This window comes from Pteronotus mesoamericanus, unplaced genomic scaffold (genome assembly GCF_021234165.1).
Source record: "Pteronotus mesoamericanus isolate MK-2021 breed Mesoamerican mustached bat unplaced genomic scaffold, CSHL_Meso_final contig_50, whole genome shotgun sequence".
NCBI classification, from domain to species: domain Eukaryota; kingdom Metazoa; phylum Chordata; class Mammalia; order Chiroptera; family Mormoopidae; genus Pteronotus; species Pteronotus mesoamericanus.
In genome coordinates this window covers 32228021-32246396 of record NW_026555186.1, presented here as the reverse complement: position 1 = coordinate 32246396, position 18376 = coordinate 32228021, and the positions used below count along the sequence as shown (strand labels likewise).

The following is an 18376-nucleotide window of genomic DNA, read 5'->3' as shown; positions in this document are numbered from 1 at the left end:
TGGAATGGTCTTCAAATATTATAAATATTTTCTTTTACTTACTTGATACTTCACTGTACAGTTATGTACAGACATGGCCTTTACCATGCAGGAAAATTGTATACATTCTCCATTTCTATGTTGGCCCTTCCACTGGGTTTTAGGAGCCAGCAAGATGAATTTGTTAGTCAGCTGTTAGCTCTAACAACGTAATTATAGTGCAAAGAAAGAGGGACAATAGCTAGACAGATCAATTTTGTTCATTGTCAACATCGATACACTTCATGCCTTTCAGTGAAAATGTCAGGTGCAATAGGCTCAGGTAACAATAACCATATGTTTTATCTCTTTCTTCTTTTAAAGCAGAGGTCTCCCTGAGAAGAGAAGAAGGAGGTAAACACAAGAGAGCCCTATTTCTTCAACAACTGAAAACCCTGGGAAAAGCAAGGTCACTTTTTCCTCCCAGGGTAGCAGGACGAACCCCGGCAGCTGGTTTTCTGATCCAACAGCTGTTGAGTGATTGGATCCATTTCTCATACACGCACAATATTTTCACTCAAAAATATAAAATTTTAAAACAAAGACGGTTGGGGAAGAACTGTGTGCCAATAGTACGTGGAAGTGTGAGTTTTAAAAAGAAATTCCCACTAAACAACTTTTTAAAAATACAACCAGTCTTCATAATGAGCCTAAAAATGGTTTGCGAACATCAGAAGAGATTCCCACATTACTGTGAGGGAGGAAAAAAAGAAAACAAACACAACAAGGTGCAGAGATATATAAGCACTATACCTTTTCACTTAGCATTGACACCCACTCTTCCCCACAGCACTTTGTGGCCTTCAGTCTCATTCCACAGTTTTGGTCAGTGAGGTGCATGGGCACCTTTGCGCAAACTCTGCACCTGCCCTTCCGAGGGCACTGGCTTCCTGGCACAGCCTCAGGAAGAAGGCCCACCCCACCTCATGCAGCCACCAGCTGGAATCCTCTGGGGCACAGGCTACTGAGTTTTTAATGAAAGGAATGTCATGTACAAATCCACTTGACTTTCAACATTCTTTCCTCCCCTGTTGCCTAAAGACTGGAAAGCAGTTTCAGAACATGCCGTCATTCCACCATGCACTGAAAACCATGCACATGCTGCAGACTGCGATCGCTTGTGTGTCGGCCCATCCCTACAAAGAAAGCCTCGGCTTTTCCGGAAGCTGGTAACAAAGGAAACGGAATGGAAGCAGGTAAATCCTAGGAGGAGACTGGGAGGTGTACCCAGGCCAGTAAAGTGCCAGAGAAACATCACAGGCCCTTTTCATGAACCCTCATGCCCAAGTTCTAACAGAACATGGGGCAGATTTTGAAACTGACTTTCTTACCTGTGTCATTAAAATGGCCACTACATCTCCCATCTTACATTCTCTTATGCAGAATGTGCCATCCACCCTACCAAATACCATTTTTTCACCTTCCCACCCAAGTCTGAAGCATCTATCTTTGACCCCAAACAGCTGGGCTCTCCTGGCTGGAGGCAGAATTCCCGTTAAGTTCCTCTTCTGTGGACAAAAGACACCTGGCCTAGTCTCCATCCTCGTGGTCCTCACCGCGCGTGGCAGGCATGGCATGCACAGTTCTGTCTGTTTCTCTCTCCAGAAAAATCCCACGGGCTCAGGGCAGGGCCAACTCTTCAAGCAGACAGCCGGGGTTCAATTTTTAGTGACAGCTCATACAGCGTGTCTTCATCTATGATGAGGGCTTTGTCAAGCAAGTACTGAGTGACCTGGAGAAAAAAGGAAATCCTAGTTTTCAGTTTTTCCAGAACACTGGTTCGTGCATTTTCTGAATGGAGTCTGACACAATTCAACATACCCTCTTAACATTTAAAAATTTCACATAACTAAGAAACGTATGCATATAGCCTCTGTGTATAAAAGTAAAATCAAGCATGTCTTGGCCTCTCCCAACTCTCTGGGCTCCTCCCTCAAGAGGCACACTGCTATCATTTGGTTTGTATCCTGCTGAACTTTTTACTGTCCTTCTAGAGATTGAGCTGCTGTCAATATTTCACTGTTGCACAAAGTTGAGGCGAAACCCTTGTCAACGTGCTTCCTAGTGCGCGCGCCTGCGTGTTCCTCTAGGGCAGAGGCTAGAGACAAAATGAAAGGAAATGACGCTGAAATGAAAATGCTGGAGTCTGGAGTACTTCCATGTGAATATTTATTTTTATTGAGATATAACTTATATAAGTAAAATTAATAGTTTGATTAGTTTTGACAAATGTATACCCCCATGTTTATATATATATAATACATATATTTATATGTATATGTATATGTATCTGTATAAAATCATGATATAGAACAACCTCGTTACCCTAGAAAGTTCCTTCATGCAACTTCCCAGTCAATCTGCTCCCAGAAGCACCCAGTGCTCTCATTCCTCGCACCATGTATTAGCCCTGTCTACTCTAGAACTCTATGTAAATAGAATCATACCATATGTACTCTTTTGTGTGTAGCTTTTATCACTCAGCATAATGTTTTGAGATTCACCTGTTTGTGGCATTTATCAGTAGCCTGTCCTCTTTCATGGCTAAGTAGCACCCCATTGTATAGGTATACCACATTTGTTTATCCAGTCATCTGTTTATGGATATCTGGATTGCTTCCAAATCATTTACTATTTTTTTTTTACATTTAGGTAATGAATTCATCTGGAATTTATTTTTGTAAATGGTGTAAGATGTACAGTCAAACTTCTTTTTCCACTTACTGAATGGTCAATTTCTTTCTGGTACTTTCAAAAATGCCTCCTTTATCCCATATTAGATTTTCATATGGATAAAATATGTATCTGGACTTTATTCTGCTCCATTTAATTTGTATTCTTATACCCGCATAATCTTATTTTATTCACCACAGTTTTGTCTACCTCAGCTTCCTTATTAATTTTAGGATAAATTTGTCAAGTTCCATGAAGTAGTAGGGAAAACTGGCTGTAAGTTATATGAGAACCTTCTGTACTTCCTTCCAAATTTTTCTGTAAAGCTAAAACAACTCTAAAAAGTAACATTTATTAAAAATGGAAGGAAGGAAGGAGGGAAGGAAGGCCGGCCAGTTGTGGCTGGGATAGAGAGAGGAAGGGGAAAGGTGGTGTATGATGAGAGATAAATCTTGGAAGCAGGGGCCACATAATGCAATAGTTCTTGGACATAGCAAGATATTTTTCTTTTTTTATTGTAAGAGCAATGGGAAACCAATAAAATACTTAATGCAAGTTGCAGACATATTCTACCTGTGTTTCAGAATTCCATCTGGCTGTAATGTGTAGAATGGATTTTGCATTGTAGCGTGAATGTAAGTAGATCAGGTAACATATCAGCAGCTTGGACCAGGAGTGGTGGTGATGTAGACAGATTTCAGACAATATAGGATGTAAAATCAATAAAACTTGATGATAACTTGATGTGTGTGTGTTTGCCTTCTTTCCTTTTTTTCTTAATCAGACTTCCCAAACGTTTGTCTATTTTATTGGTCTTTTCTGTGAGTCAGCTTTTGGTATTAATGATCACCTCTACTGCTGTTTCTAATTCATTAATCTGTTTTTTACTTTATTAAATTCCCTTACAACCACAATATTACCTTTGGCTGATGATCTATTCGATAGGAAGTCTGCTGGAACTGGCGTATCTCTCTGACGATATGTGATATCTAACAGAGAAACAACAAAAGCAAAGCAAAGCATTTCCCGATTATCACAGCATATTCTCCTGGGGGCCCATCCCAGGGTGACCAGTCACTTCCTCCCGTGAGGTGTCTGGAGCACTGTCTGATCATTCCTTATGCTCAGGGCTTTCTTGCTTTTCAATGAACTGTACAGAATGCTAACCGCAAGAAGATACTGAATTCATGATTAGGGAGAGAGCTGGCACTGGGTGACCTCAGGCTCAGGAGTGGAAAGCTCTGGGTGCTATTGTCCATGGGCTCCTTGCTTCTAACTTGGTGCCCAGAACCCGGATGTTTAGCAAGAAGCCTTCAGCATCTGTCTCACTGGTCAGCCTTAGAGCTTCATGCCAGGAGCTTTCTTCCCGCCCGCCCTTCGCTCAGACTGAAATGGCTCCGCTCAAAATCTGCCCCATCAGCCAGCATTGGGGGTTAGACCCAGTTCCAGCATCCTGTCCAATTCAAGGTTAAAAAGCAAGCAGTGACTTTCATGACTTAACCTCTTCTCTATAAGCCAGTAGTCATCGAAACAGACTGGTTAGGAGATTATCACCGACCATTCTCATTTTGGAGAAATTGACGAGGCCTTCCTCAGTAAAGTTTGGTGTCCCTTCTTCAATAAACGCCAGGTCTGTCAGGTACATCCCCAGATAAGGAACAGCAGGGGGGTTACAACTGCAAGACCAAGAGACACTATTCTCATGCTCATTCACACAATGTCGATTTCCCACCTCAATTAAACAGGAAGAACAACGTCTTCTAATTCCCTTTTCAGAAGCACACTCATGATACGCAGAGTTTTAAATACATCTTTTCACAATAGAATATAATACAAAATTACAGCCCATGCTTTACAATGTGTTTGAATAATACACAATGGCATGTTTGAATAATAGAGTAACTCCTAGATAAATATGAAACCTTTGCTAGCAGTGATTGTCAGTATTTGTTTGCAGTCCCTGTAAATTGGCCTGCGGGAAATCCCTATGCCCTCACCTCATTAAAGTGCAACCCATCAACATGGAAGAACTGGGTGGAAAAATCAATATGATTAGAGCTTGTAAAACTTGTGTTCGGTTTTAGTTAGTATTTAAATGTTTTACAAGGTATAGCTATAATTAATACTACAACTGCACACTAATATGAGACCTTGTTTACTTTTTGTGTGTTGTTTGTTTGTATTTGAGGTGGGATACACTATGTCTTCTCAGAGTCTAGAGCTGAGAACTTGGGCTTTTGATCCAGAAAGAAGTGGGTTTGGGTCCCAGCATGGCCACTTACTAACTCTCTCTGGCTCCCTCATCTATCAAATGGAGACACTAAGACTTATATCTCTAGTTAGTTGTGAGGCTTGACTAACACACCAAGCACTTAGCATGGAGTCTGTAACTTAGTAAGTAATCAGTGAATAGTAATTGTGTTGTTGTTACCACTAGGAGTCTTTCCGTCATGACATAACAGGACCAGTGTACAGATAGTAAGAAAACCAGTTGCAGGATCGATTCGATTCCGTTCTATTCTGTTCTGTTCTGTTCTATTCTATTCTCTTTCTCAACAGAGAATGATCCAGCAATAAAAGAAAATAGATAACAATAATGAATAGGTATTGGAATATTTAAATTATAAAAAATCACAGAATATCATGATGCTTAGCTTAAGAAATACCAAATCAAACTTTTTATAGTAAATCATGTTTGACTTACTAGGGTGATATTTTTCTTCCTGTTTGGAATACTCTGCATACTGTGAGCATATCCATATGATACTTACTGTATGCATCGTATTCCAAATGAAAAGGAAAATTGGAAAAATATGTAGGTGGTGGAAATTGTTTCTTATTAGTTTTTCATTACAAAGCAAAGTAGGAGGCAGGCCACTATCTGTACACTATATAAATTATTTAAATATATTTATGAACTATAGATAATATAATATAGGCATACTTTTTAAGGGTTTCTCTGAGATTTTTAAATCTTCCTTCAGATGAAACAGTCTTCTGAAGTTTGTCCATTAGCGCTTTTGTCTAGAAAGAAAAAAATGACTTAGTATGTCATGAAAACACTCCTATAGTTTGATACCAAAAGATGCTCAATTTTCTTTCATAGTCACAAGCTGTTGTGATATGATTTTCAAGATACCGAGATGAGATTATTTGATGTGAAAAAAAAACATGTAGAGAAGAGAAAGTGACTATGATACTCAGCCAAAAAGAGAGGAAAATATGTAGAGGAAGAAAATGGCAATATGCCAGAAACTCAGGACTTAAAGGACCGAGAAGCACATGTTGAACAGGAACTTTTGGAGGAGAAGTCTCACGTCAGGGGGTTTACATGATGAAGCTCTTTGAGTGTTAATTTCCAAATCACCAAAGCTCTCATCTGGTTGCTTGGCCATTGACCTACCAATATCCTCTAGTCCAAGTCCTTTCTCTTGTGACCATCTTTATCAACTTGTCAGAAATATATAACTGATACAGACCAAGACGTGCAATTGTTGCTGACACCGCTCTGGACTCCCCTTGTGCACGGGAGAACGGGAGGGCGGCCCTCGACGGGCACGAGCCACACCCGCAGTGCCCGCGCCCAGGCAGCTCAGCTGGGAAAAGCACTCGGGGTGCCCAGGCAGAGGCGCCTCAGGCCACTTGCCCTCGGGCCTTGGGGGGCTCCCCCCACCACTGCCCATGGAGAAGGTCGGGGGAAAAGCATGGGGGGAAATACTGACTGACGTCACCTGAATGAAAACGATAGGCAGGAGCAAGCTGAGTCCGATGAAAAGAAAATTAAGAAAGCTCTATTTCTGCACATCTAAGTCATCATGCCCACACTCTCAATTTACTATGTGAATAACAAAGAAAGTGGTGAAGGTTGAGGCCCTCTGTCCCGAGTGTTTGGTCCTAAAACATGTGCACCCTCACTTTGGGGGAGAAAGAGTGGATTCACTCGACATCGCTTAAAATCAATGTGCCCTCTCTAAATAATTCAGGAACTGACTCCTGACTGCCAACCACATTGTTTGAGACTCTCCCCAAATATGTTATAATGAATGTTTGGGGTTGTATTTTCTCTTCTAAATGAACCATTTAGAAATGCACATGAGTGGAATCAATTAAGTGATAAGAACACAGTAATTACTCACACTGGCACCTTTCTTTGGCAACTGAGCTGCTCATTTCAGCTAATTATTTCCTAATTAGTACTGTTTACCTTGGCTCAGGTCTCCCAGCCTCTCCTTCCCTTGGCAGCAGGATGTGTCGCACGCTGCCACTCACCTGCTTGGACACCTTGGCCCAGGTCTTCTTCAGCCTGTAGATGGCACTTCTGTTTAAGGCGGAGGTGATCTCCAGCACACCATTGTAGTTGTGCAGGCATCGGCAGATGTCCGCCACCGCCACCCACTTCTCAATTGCGTTGGCACGAGAGCTGACATCGGCGTAATTCATTATCTGAGAGGCCACCAGGTTACTCATCTGAGACAACGGGAAGGCCAAGAGAGGCAGCTAAGAGCTAGAGCCATGCATTCAGGCCAAATACCTGAGTCGCCTGCAGAAATGTCAGGAAAGCAGGGCGCCGAGGGGCATGGAGATCATAGTCCATATTTAGATAACAAATTTCGGGGGTGACTAAAGTCTGTAATAATAATAGCAAACAGAGGGAAGAAAGGCATTGTTGAGAACCAGCTTGTTGGGGCAGGCGTAACTTTGTCCATTGGTAATTTTGCTGGAGGACTTATTTGCAACAATTATTAAGGAAATAGAGTAGAATGAGCTAACCCTTGAGGAATAGTACCCTTTGCAGGTCATGGGTTGCACTTCTTGGGGCCTCTCCACATGCTCCTTGCCCCTCAGTGATATGGAATATCCACTCTCGGAAGCCTCAGTTATCACAGAGAAAGAAAATGCTTTACCTCCAATCAAATTGTTTCTAACCTCATCAACTCTCAAACCAGAAACACTTCAATGAAGGAGAAGAGAGAATATTTTCTCCTTCATATTTTGTTGAATTTTTTTCCACCAGCAGTTTTTTAAAAGGGCCTGTAGTTTCAAGGCTAAGTACTGTAATTCTATTAGTAAATCCAAGAGAAAAAAAATAGTGGCTTAAGAAGCACAACACTTAAAATATGGACAGGAAAAGGGCAGAATAGGGTTGACTGCTAAAAAGGGAATGGGGGTCTAATATAAGATCTGTACACTAAATTTGATGGGTACAAGCATTCTTTGATGATTCTTTAAGTATTTAAGATCTCACAGTGCTTCAGGATGATCAATATGCATACTTATTTAAAAGTTACTTTATATCCAGCACCTACTATGAACCAGGCATTCTTTTAGGTGCCAGAAACAGAAAGACATAAATCAGCATCCCTGACCTCAAGGCACTGAGTCTAACTAGATGGGAAGGGGCAGGGGTGTGCAGATATAAACAGTAAATGCCACACAGCAAAATGCAAAGCCAAGCCTGCACGGGGGTGGCGGTGGGCGGCGTGGCTGAGAGTATAAGGACAGCACGGGGCATCTGGCCCAGCACAGAGGAGGCTTTTGGAATGAGGTTGTGGGCTGCACTGAGTTAGTCACTGCTTTCCATCAAAGCAGAGGAACATTTGCACAGGAGTAGAGGTGGGAGGCGCAGTATGAGGAGGATCTGGCAGCCATCGGAGGGGCTCAGGGGTCACGAGAGGCAAGGACGACAGGGGAGTAGGGCTCTTGTAGGTCAGGTTGAGCAGATGAACCACATCCGGAAGGAGAGGGCAAGCCACTTACAGATTTTTGTCAAAGAAAGTGGTATCATTAAGTTGGCCTTTCAGAGAAGCTATTCCCAAAATACTGCATGAGGAGCGGGCTGGAGGGCGATGAGAGGGCAGGGGACAGTGAGCTGGGAGCTCCTGAGAGAAAGAGGATGAAAGGCCACGTTGAGGCTACGGCAGCGGGAAAGGAGGGGAAAAGGGTATGAGACATATCTAGATTTAGGGCTCACTAATATGTTGGGGGCGATGAGGGCGGGGAAAGGAGGAGAAGGAGTCAAAAATGACCTCTACATTCTGTACTTGGGCAAGTGAGTGTATGGCGAGGCCATTATCTGAGACTGAGGGCAGAGAGGAAGATGAAGAAGCAGGCATGGCAGGCCTGGGGTGCCAAGGATAAGTCCATTTGCTAATTGTTGAGGGCACAAGGTGGTGGCCATCGAAGTGGAGACGTGTGGGCGTGGAGCTGGGGCTCGAACCTGGTTTGAGTGTCCAGGGTGCCCCAGGTGTGTATGTGGCAGGCAGTGGAGGCTTGCTTTCCACAGCAGGCGCCCGCTTCTCAGAGAGTGGCCCAGGCGGGTCATGCGCCCTGTACTTTAGGCAGCAGTGGCTTTGATGCTCATGATGTGTTAGCATTCACTCGGCATGCGGGTGCTCTGCAAGCACCCTGCGCAGAATCACTGCCTTGGAATCTACACTGTTGTTTTTTATTTTGATTCTAAGTGACCTGTTAATTTACTTGCAGGGTTCCTGGTAGTCTCTCTTTTATTTTTTTTTAATGTTATCATTATTCCTTTTACTGTAGTTGAGCGTAACTGCAAAGAGAGCCTCCCTTTTTGCCTGGAAAGTCCTGAAGACACTTGGACATCTGCGGTTCCAAGTCAGGGCCAAGACCGTTAGACAGGAACAAAGGAGGAGTTGGTGGGCATACAGCCACTCCATCCTACTGCTGGAGGAAAGCAGAGCAGGGGATGGACCAACAGCTGTCCCCGTGCCCACGGCCAGAGCAGTACTCCAGTCCTGCTCGAAGAGGTCCCCTCCAACCCTGGAATGGGCTCAGTCATGATGAGGAAGAGTGGCATCCACCTAACCTTACTGTCACCAGCACCATCACGGACCAGTGACACATGTGCTGTTTATTCTGTTAGAACTAGTCAATCTACGACCATGAGATACTCATGATTATGATGAAAACAATAACGCCACCCTGTGCATTACTGGGCATTCACCAGACCCGGGCACCAGCGGAAGTGAACCTCTTGCATCGGGAAGTTAACTGAAAATTATGACATTACTGTGAACTCTTAGAGGAGATTTAAGCTTGCCTTTAACATTACTTCAGTTCTGTTTTGAAAGTGGGTAGCTTTATTTTTTAAAAAATCATAAGACCCTGACGTTCATCTTCCTGTAACATGCCCAATGTTTTATTTTTATGGTTACTCACATCATTGAAGTGTTGGCTGGTTTTCATAATGTAAGGTGTTCTTTCATTTTTATCCAGCTTCATCCAACCTTGCCCAAGAAACTCTCTGCAAGTTCAAAGCAAAGTATAAAACCAATTAAATTTTTAAAATACAGTTAATTATTTGTTTGGATATTATTGATATTACACACACTAAATTTACATTGCCCAACACCACCTGCTACTGACCATCTCAAATGAATTTTAGCTCCACTCTAGTATTTCCCCACTCCATGCAAGAAAGAAAAAGATTTTTCAGTTTCCAGCTTTCTCTTATAAATGTTTGGAACTTTGTCCCTGTTAGGCTCATTATAAAGGCTTCTCTGAAGTTGGAAAACAATGACCCACGCAAGAGGACTAAAGAGGCTAAGTACTAGCTCAGAAACCAAGATTAATTTCCCTGGATCGGCTTTTAAAAAGATGTAAGCCTTAGCAGAAGGTCCAAAAAATCAATCACTACCAAAAATGTTAATCAAGAACAGCATGTTTCCCTCCGCTTTGCTCTGATGGTCTCCAGGCACATTTCCATTCCACGGGCAGGACTCTCCTTTGTCCTCCCCAGAGACCAGGACAGCGCACTGTGGTAGGGGCTGAATAAACAGCCACGCCACTTACCAGCTTACAGCCCATTCAGGCGACGAAGGAGGTTACTGCGGAGGGAGGTGAGCCTGGCGGAAGGCCCACCCTCCGAATAACATTCCCGTCCCTTCCCTTAACCCACAAGCAGGCCACCAGATCACGGGGAGCAATGGGCAATCAAGATGGAGCACACAGGCATTATCTCTAGTAGCCATTGCAAAACATAGCTTGAAATAAAATCACTCTGACATATTCTTAATCCAGAAATGCTGACTGAGTCTCTGCAAGGTCCTTCGTCCCTTGCTGTTGGTGGGACTGCTCCCACTCTGGAAGGCTATTGGACAAAAGATGTGCTGGTTCCACGGCATAATGAAAATAATTGGTGGATGTTCAGCTCAAAGGGGACAGAGGTGGGGAGGGTCCCAGGAAGAGACAACATCAAGGGCCAGCACAAAGGTTTGGGCTTTGCTCTTTCTCCTCCCCTAACAGAGGTCACGCTCATCTCCCTCCCGAATCCTCACTGCACTGGAGGGGAGTCAGGAGGTGTGGGAAAAGGCACTGTGGTTCCTCATGCGGGTCCTCGAAAAGTCACTGGGTTCCTTGGTTTGGCCACTGGGCCACATTCCCATTTTATTGTTTCATGTTCATGGATTGGTCTATGAGTGCTGGAGGAGGCGGGGAGAAAGAAGATACAGTACGTAAAAGTCTGCAGGGGTATTTTATGTCCCTGCTCCTTCCATGTCTGTGACATGGCTGTAGGCCTGACCCTCTACATGTCCTCTGACCACCCGCCCTGCCATGCCTGCCCTCTATCCTCACTGTTACATGACATGCTCCAATCTCTTGCCCAGCCCTCCCTTATCCTCAATTTAATTTTTTGTTCACAGAAGACACGTGCCAACAGTTGTCATTTGTCCAAACCAAGGCGTTGTTTGTGGGCCACCAAATGTGACAGCTGGGAGGGGGCTTTAGGAGCCGCCCTGACCCTGCATCTGAGGAAATTAAAAGGCTGTGTGATGAGCCGACGGTCTCAAAGCTCAGCAACACTTACTGATTTATGCAAGTGGGGAGCAGAATTTACAGCATTTACCCAAGATCAGTCTCTCTAAAATTCTTGGACCACCCATAATTATCTGGAATTTTCATTGAAAATGCAGTTTCTCGGGCCTCGCATTTACTGGAACGGAATCTCCAAGGGGGGAGTCTAGGAATGTACATTTGTAACGTTTCCCGAACGCTGTGAGCCACGCTGGAACCGGAGAGCCGCAGCTGCAGCTGTCTGCGGGTCTCTGCAGTGTGAGGGCGTGGGAGTAAAGATAAACGTACGGTCTGTGGTAATCGTCGTACACACAGAAACATAATGTGACCATCTTGAGAATCCCCGCTATTTCCAAATCAATATTTCCCACATAAACCAGAAACAAAAGACACTCCGTGGGACCAAACCGTTTCAAGAGGAAGACTCAGCTCTGCACACTGATCTGGCTTAGGCATCGTGTCAAGCCTCAGCTGGCTAATCCTGTCTGAGGGGCCTGCCGCGGTTACAGCGCCAGCACTCACTCGTAGGGGATGCTTCTGAAGATGACGTGGTCCAGGAGGGTGATCTGCTCAGCCAGCTCCATGGCGGACAAGGTCTCAAAGCACTCGGCCTTCGGACAGTCTGCCTGGAAGACAAGTGGAGCAGGAGGTGGAACATGCACGGGAGTGGGCCTCCTGTCTGCTCGGAGCTGCTGCTGACGTACAAAGTCTATCACAGAATCTAGCTATGAAGAAAATGGTAGAAAGCTTAGAACTACCAGGCAACATTAATATCATGGACCAGTCACTAAACTACACACCGAGTGAGGTTCATCTGACAGAGCTGCCGTGACAGAACAACCGAGCACTCCGTCATCAGGACAGGCATATTGCTTGCCTGTTAGTGGGAGACTGCACATAATTGTGCTGGATAAGACCATGGGTGAACTTACCAGTTGGATTATATCTTCTAATTTTAGGTGAATGTCATCTTGATCATCTTGTGAAAGAGCTCTAAAAAAATAAAAATAAAAATAAAAATATCCCCCATGAAAAGAAAGTAGACATAGCAGGAATGAGAGTTCCCCAGGTCTGTGCTGCTGCTGCCAGCGGGAGGCTGTGGAGCCATGGCGGGGGAGGCGGACACAGGAAACAGGCAGTCAAAGAAACGGAAAATCACGTGTGTTAAAGGCCCAGGATCATCAAGGGAGCTGAGTTGTTACATACAAGGTTGTAAGTAAAACAGCCACGCAGAGTGACACTGAGGACGAGCTGTGCCATGAATTGGGTCCCCTGTAGTCCTTCGAAGTCTACTGGGCCCCAGGACCCCATCCCTGCCCCTCTCTTCCCTGACCCTGGCCCTGCCCTGTCCCTGCCCTGTCCCTGCTGAGGCACACGACATGGAGCTGCGCCTCCCCATTGACATACAGACCAGAAGCTCAGAGGAGTTCCTCCACTGCAAGAATTTCAACAGCGTGCAGCAGAAGCCAGCAGGTAAATCCTTCCCCCTTATTTCCCAGATGGACTTCCCTGAGATTTGACGCTATAACCCAACACATGGTGTTATTCAGTTCTCAATAAAATTCTTTTTTGATAGGTGATAAATGAATGAATAAATACAGAAGTTGCTTATGACTGAAGTGGGCGCTGGTTTCACTGTGGGAGTGATAAGTCCTGTCCCACACAAGTTCGGCGGCCAGAATTATACCGATTATGTAACTTGCCATCTGAGCGCAACACTTTAAGTGTTCCAAAATAAAGGCACACTTGTGTATTAAAAGTGTTAAAATATTTAAACAGTCCCAAAGCATGTAGCCTGTCTGCTGGAGGAAGCTGGTTTCAAAAGAAATAATGTTGTAGAGTGTTGTTGTGTTTGAGTTGATTTAAACAAAATTACCACCCTCCAAAGTAAAAAATCAACAGATTATTCTATGCCCATGACATGCCAGGTATATACTAAGCATTTGACATACACTACCTCTTGTACCACACACACAGACACACAAAAAATCCCTTCAGAGTAAGCATTATTATTTTCTTCATCTTCACTGATGATATATTTATTGATTTTAGAGAGAAAGGAAAAAAGAGAGAGAAACATCAATGTGAGAAAGAAACGTCCCCCACGCCCTAACCAGGCCTCAAACCCCCAACCTAAGTATGTGCTTTGACCAGGAATCCAACCCTCAGCCTTTTGGTTTAAAGGATAACGCTCCCACAGAGCCACCCAGCCAGGGCCAAGGTAAGCATTATTATTTCCATTTTGTCCATGAGGACACAAAAGCTGAAAGAAACTAACTTGGCCAGGGTTTGGTGCAACTGTGCTCTCCTTTTACTTTTCTTTGTCTTAAGCAGGCTTATGGGAGGCGCCTCTTCAAGGGTCCAGCAGAGCTCACGCTTCAGTCCCTTCTCCCCTGTCTTCCTCTGTCACAGAGGCTGCCGAGGGGGAGCAGAACCCTTCTGGACGATAGGAGGGGCTGTCCTCTGGTCAGCAATTAGTCACGTCATTTGTGAGCAGAAAAATACTCCTCACATGGTAAAGGACAGAGTTAGGTGAGGGAAAAAATAAGTAAACACAACTCTATTTCCCAAGACTATTAAATCACACTTAAGGGCTACATGTAGGGAATAAAAGTCTTTCTTTTTTTCTAGAGTTTATGTCATTCTTTCCACTGTAGGCTAGGTTCCTGGGGAGAGATCGGTGGCCCCATAACTACATGTGCCCCTGGACAAGATTTTCTTTAAAAAAAAATGATGGACTATTTCTTCCTTTGGAAAGAAATGGCCAAGAAATTAGTTAGCTTTTATCAAATGTTTCTCTCCTTAATGGTCTCACCCTAATGTTCCAAGGTACATTCTGGTCCCATTAAGTTATTTAATATTTTCTCTCTTCATAAGGGCCTACTGATGCTGTTGGGGCTTTGAGAGGTTTGGTGGGAGGAAACTTTTCATGCCTTGAACCCATTCTACTTGGCATTCCAAGGAGTCAATCATTGTTTCTTTTCATTTTGCAGCATGTTAGTTGTCTATGGAATAACTCTCCACAGCAGAGCCTCAGAAACCAGCTGGTCAGACATCGTTGGAGGGCAGTGGTAATTTAAAAACAACAATCTTGTGCAGAGGTTTTTGTTCACAGATGGGGCAAAAACTACCTATGCAAATTAAGCCTAAAGTAACGCCTGTGAGACTGTGTGAGGCAGAGCGGGTCATTTCAGAAAGCTTTTGCTTTACTAGATTCATGTACTTTATGTTTAAATACATGCTTCCTGCTTATATATCACAGTTACATGACTGAGTGCCTGTAAATCTATAATGTCAGGGCTACATTTCACTACATGATATGTTTTTGTTTCTCACAGCTATAACTCATATTCACTGGGAGGTACAGTCACAACTGTTTCCCTTCAGATGTGAAGTCCCTTCTCCCTCTGGTCCACTTCCAAGAGAGGATGAATTTACATCTAGTCTCCCGACTACCTTAAAGCTTTGATGAACACTCCCGGATCCTGGGTTTCCCTCACATGTATTGGTCATTATGACCAGTTTAATATTTGTGCATTTATAAGGAAACACCGGATTTAAAAATTTAAAAGGAGACAGGATTATCCAAGGTCCACGACTAGAAAATTTTTCCTTCAATTGCAGAAATCAGGTAGGCTTCCAAACAGAGCCAAGAGCAGCGGCCCACCCAAGGGACAGGCCCACACTCTTCGGGCTGCTCGTGCGCTGCTGCTGCAATCGAAGGGCTCATGTCCCCTGCGCGGCCCACCTCCGACTGCTCCTCCTCACGTAGGGAACGGTTTAGTCTCCTGTTGCTTCACTCTCTGGAACCTGCCAGACCATTTCCTTCCTATGTGTTCCCAAGAACAACCTTTCTTTCCTCCAGGCTTATGGGAGCCCATTGGCAGCCCTCAACTCCAACCTCTGCTCCATCTTCACGGGGCTTTCTCTCTGCGTCTCTGTCCTCACAGGGCCATCTTCTCATAAGGACACTGGTTATATTGGAGTAGGGCCCCACTTTACTCCAGGATGACCTCACCTTAATGAATTACATCGGCAATGGCCTTATTCCTAACTAAGGTCATATTTTGAGTTAGGGGGACAAGGACGTCAATATATTTTGGGGGAGGGGGGACATAATTCAACCAATGACAACTCCTGGATGAAAAAAGGGGCTGGCTATGCGATCCTGAGCCAACAAGGCTAAGAATGCTTTAGGGCCAGTTGTTAAAATGTTACAGACCCAAATCTGTCGTTGTTGCACAGGGAGGGACTTTTTTCATGGTGGACTGAGCTAAAATGAGCTCCCCTCCACACACAGGCATTCTGGATAACAAAGGTACTATAGAGAGAAGCTCTGGAGAAAAAAAAAAAAAAAAGGATTCTTTCCAAAGGTTGCAAGTGAAGAGGAAACTAGTCGTCAGAATACTGAAGGAGAGCCAGGCTGGAGGAGACAGGTGCTGGGCTTTCTCCCTCCAAGCAGAGACAGAGCACAGAGCCACGAGTGAGGTGGAAGGCTGAAACGTCTGCACAAAGCCACGGGTGGTGCCCTCTTCATATAGGGTGGACTGGAAAAGAAATCCTCCCACTAACTCAAGAAGCTGTAAGAAAGCTTGTTACCAGCTTGGATGCTGGGTGGAAAAGCCAAACAAATCTCTAGTGGGAAGCCCAAATTCAAACCTTTATCACAAAAAAGTGCAGGGCCCATATTTACAGAACATCAATGATGTGGAAATTCCAACCTGAGACCAGTGCAATGAACCAAAGGAAATGTGTAAGCACCCTGGCGTGGTACATCCACAGCCAGGCGAGTGAGACTCCCACAAGAACGCCACCACCTGCTCACGACCACAGGCTTAAGGCTAACAATTAGAACCCAGGTGAGGAAGGGAAATCCCTCTGCCAGAGCCTGCAGGGCTCGCAGGAGAGGATCCGCAAGGCTTCCTCCCTGTCCTCTTTGCTTCTATAGCAAACCACTGTCTGTCCACACAGGTTATATCGCACAGTCCAAAGTCTTCCTGAGATGGCAGGAAAGAAGATACATGCTTCTGGTTTGATAGGATCTTATTTTCTGTGAACATAGCACAAATCAACTAATGTCATTAACAGGCACCTAGGATTGCCTTTACCTCAGGATGTTGGCTGTGGCTTTCCTTTCTTGGGGAAGAAGGTCTGGGTCTCGCAAAACTTCTTCTAGCAAATTTAGGACGTTCATCTTGAGTTCGTTGTTGAGCTCGAAATCCTATAAGATAAAATGGATCTTTTAAAGTTTTAGTTTTGAAGGGTTTAGCTCCATGAGACTGGATACCATTCCTCGTGATAAATTCCCTAGAGCTAGGCAAGGGAAATAGTGAATGGGCCTTAGACTTCCCCCCGGGATCCTGACCTCGCTGGTTTGGGAAGGGGGGACTGCTGTTGGCATTTCTGACAGGCTTTCCAGGGGGCAGGTATTCCTCAAAGACGTTTGTGCTTCCCTTAGCCTGGAACACTGTGCTTTCTCCCCACTTTTATTTTTATTCATCTTTCAGGTCCAGGCGGGGATATAGTTTCCCCCAGGAGCCTTCTTTTGCAGACTCACTGGGGCGAAGAGCGGAGCCCTGGTGCTCCATGGCGCCCTCTACCATCGCTCACCATGTTGTCAGCACTGATCCAGGTGTCTGGTTTCCCACTGGCCCATGAGTAAGATCGATAACTGGGGCATAGCAACAGCTCGGAAAAGCTTGTTGCAGGAATAAAATCTGTCATCTGAGCAGTGACTTGAATGAAAAACTTCAGTATAGATATGCTAAGGGCTAAAGAATAAATGATCCTCACAAATCTACGGGACCGTGTCAAACACACGCAGGAGTGAGGCAGGAGGGGCACCCAATGGGCTGAGTGCGAACGATATGAGCATCAAAACGAAAATAAGACTGATAAGTAACAACCAACTGAATCAAAGCAACCTGCGGGTCCCTACTGATGCTAACGAATACATAAAGTGGGTAGAAGAGAAAACTAGCCTTTGTAGTGGAATGCCAACTAATAAATGCAAAGGACTAAAAGAGTTAGAAAGTTACAATTTTTACCAAAGCAAAAATAACTGATCAGGCAAGGGTCATGAATGGATGCTTCAATTTATTGAGAAACAATTAATAGTGTCAGAGTACGCCCCCTACACACTCCCACACATACATACACACCAGAAATTACTTACTGATTATAAAGGGAGACTCTGGAGACACCACCTTAACCAAGCGATCAGAGTTACCATCACCAATAATGCAATAAAACCAACATCGTGTATCCACTAATGTAATACTCTGTGAAGAATCGTTGCTTAGTGTTTGTGCCCCAAATGCATAATTTCCCATTTGAAAACTTGGTCAAATCTGTCCAAACGCTATCTGAAGCATCAAATGGTTAAAGCTGAATATAGGCTCCGCTGCTGACATAGCTAACATAAAACAGATTAGCTAATGATGGCTGGGCATAAAATATAAAAATTCTCACTCATAACTTACTCTTAAATTGTCACAGGTTTTTACCATGTTGAAAGCAACTTCCTCTATATGATTTCAATTCTTTCCCTGCTGACCCAAGGACAGACAAGGCAGAGGACACGGTCTTGTTTGGCCAGGGGTCACTCGACTGAGAGGAGGCTGTAGCACAGGGGACGAGGGCATGGGCCTTCCCTCTGACTCTGCTAAGAGACCCTACGCCTGCATTTCCTAAACCGTCATGTGCCCACGAGTCACTGCAGATCCTGAGGCAGCAGATCGGTAACAGGGACTGAGATTCTACTTTTCTAATGAGCCCCTGAGGGATGCTGATCATCCTTGGAGAAGCAAGACTTTGCCTTAAACAAAAAATTCATGCAAAACATAAGTCCTTCAAAACTGACTAAAAA

General features: G+C 44.4%; 1 protein-coding gene across 1 annotated transcript in view; it reads right to left on the bottom strand.

The window, feature by feature from the left end:
• Positions 1-1394: 1394 nt before the first annotated feature.
• The window catches only part of RASGRF2 (Ras protein specific guanine nucleotide releasing factor 2), a 189458-nt gene continuing 172476 nt past the window's right edge, over positions 1395-18376 (bottom strand). The window contains 9 exon segments of the mRNA XM_054578547.1: positions 1395-1750; positions 3612-3680; positions 4250-4367; positions 5636-5715; positions 6961-7158; positions 9874-9958; positions 12031-12134; positions 12441-12501; positions 16617-16729. Of these exon segments, the coding sequence (XP_054434522.1) occupies positions 1658-1750; positions 3612-3680; positions 4250-4367; positions 5636-5715; positions 6961-7158; positions 9874-9958; positions 12031-12134; positions 12441-12501; positions 16617-16729 (921 nt within the window). The 3' untranslated portion in view covers positions 1395-1657.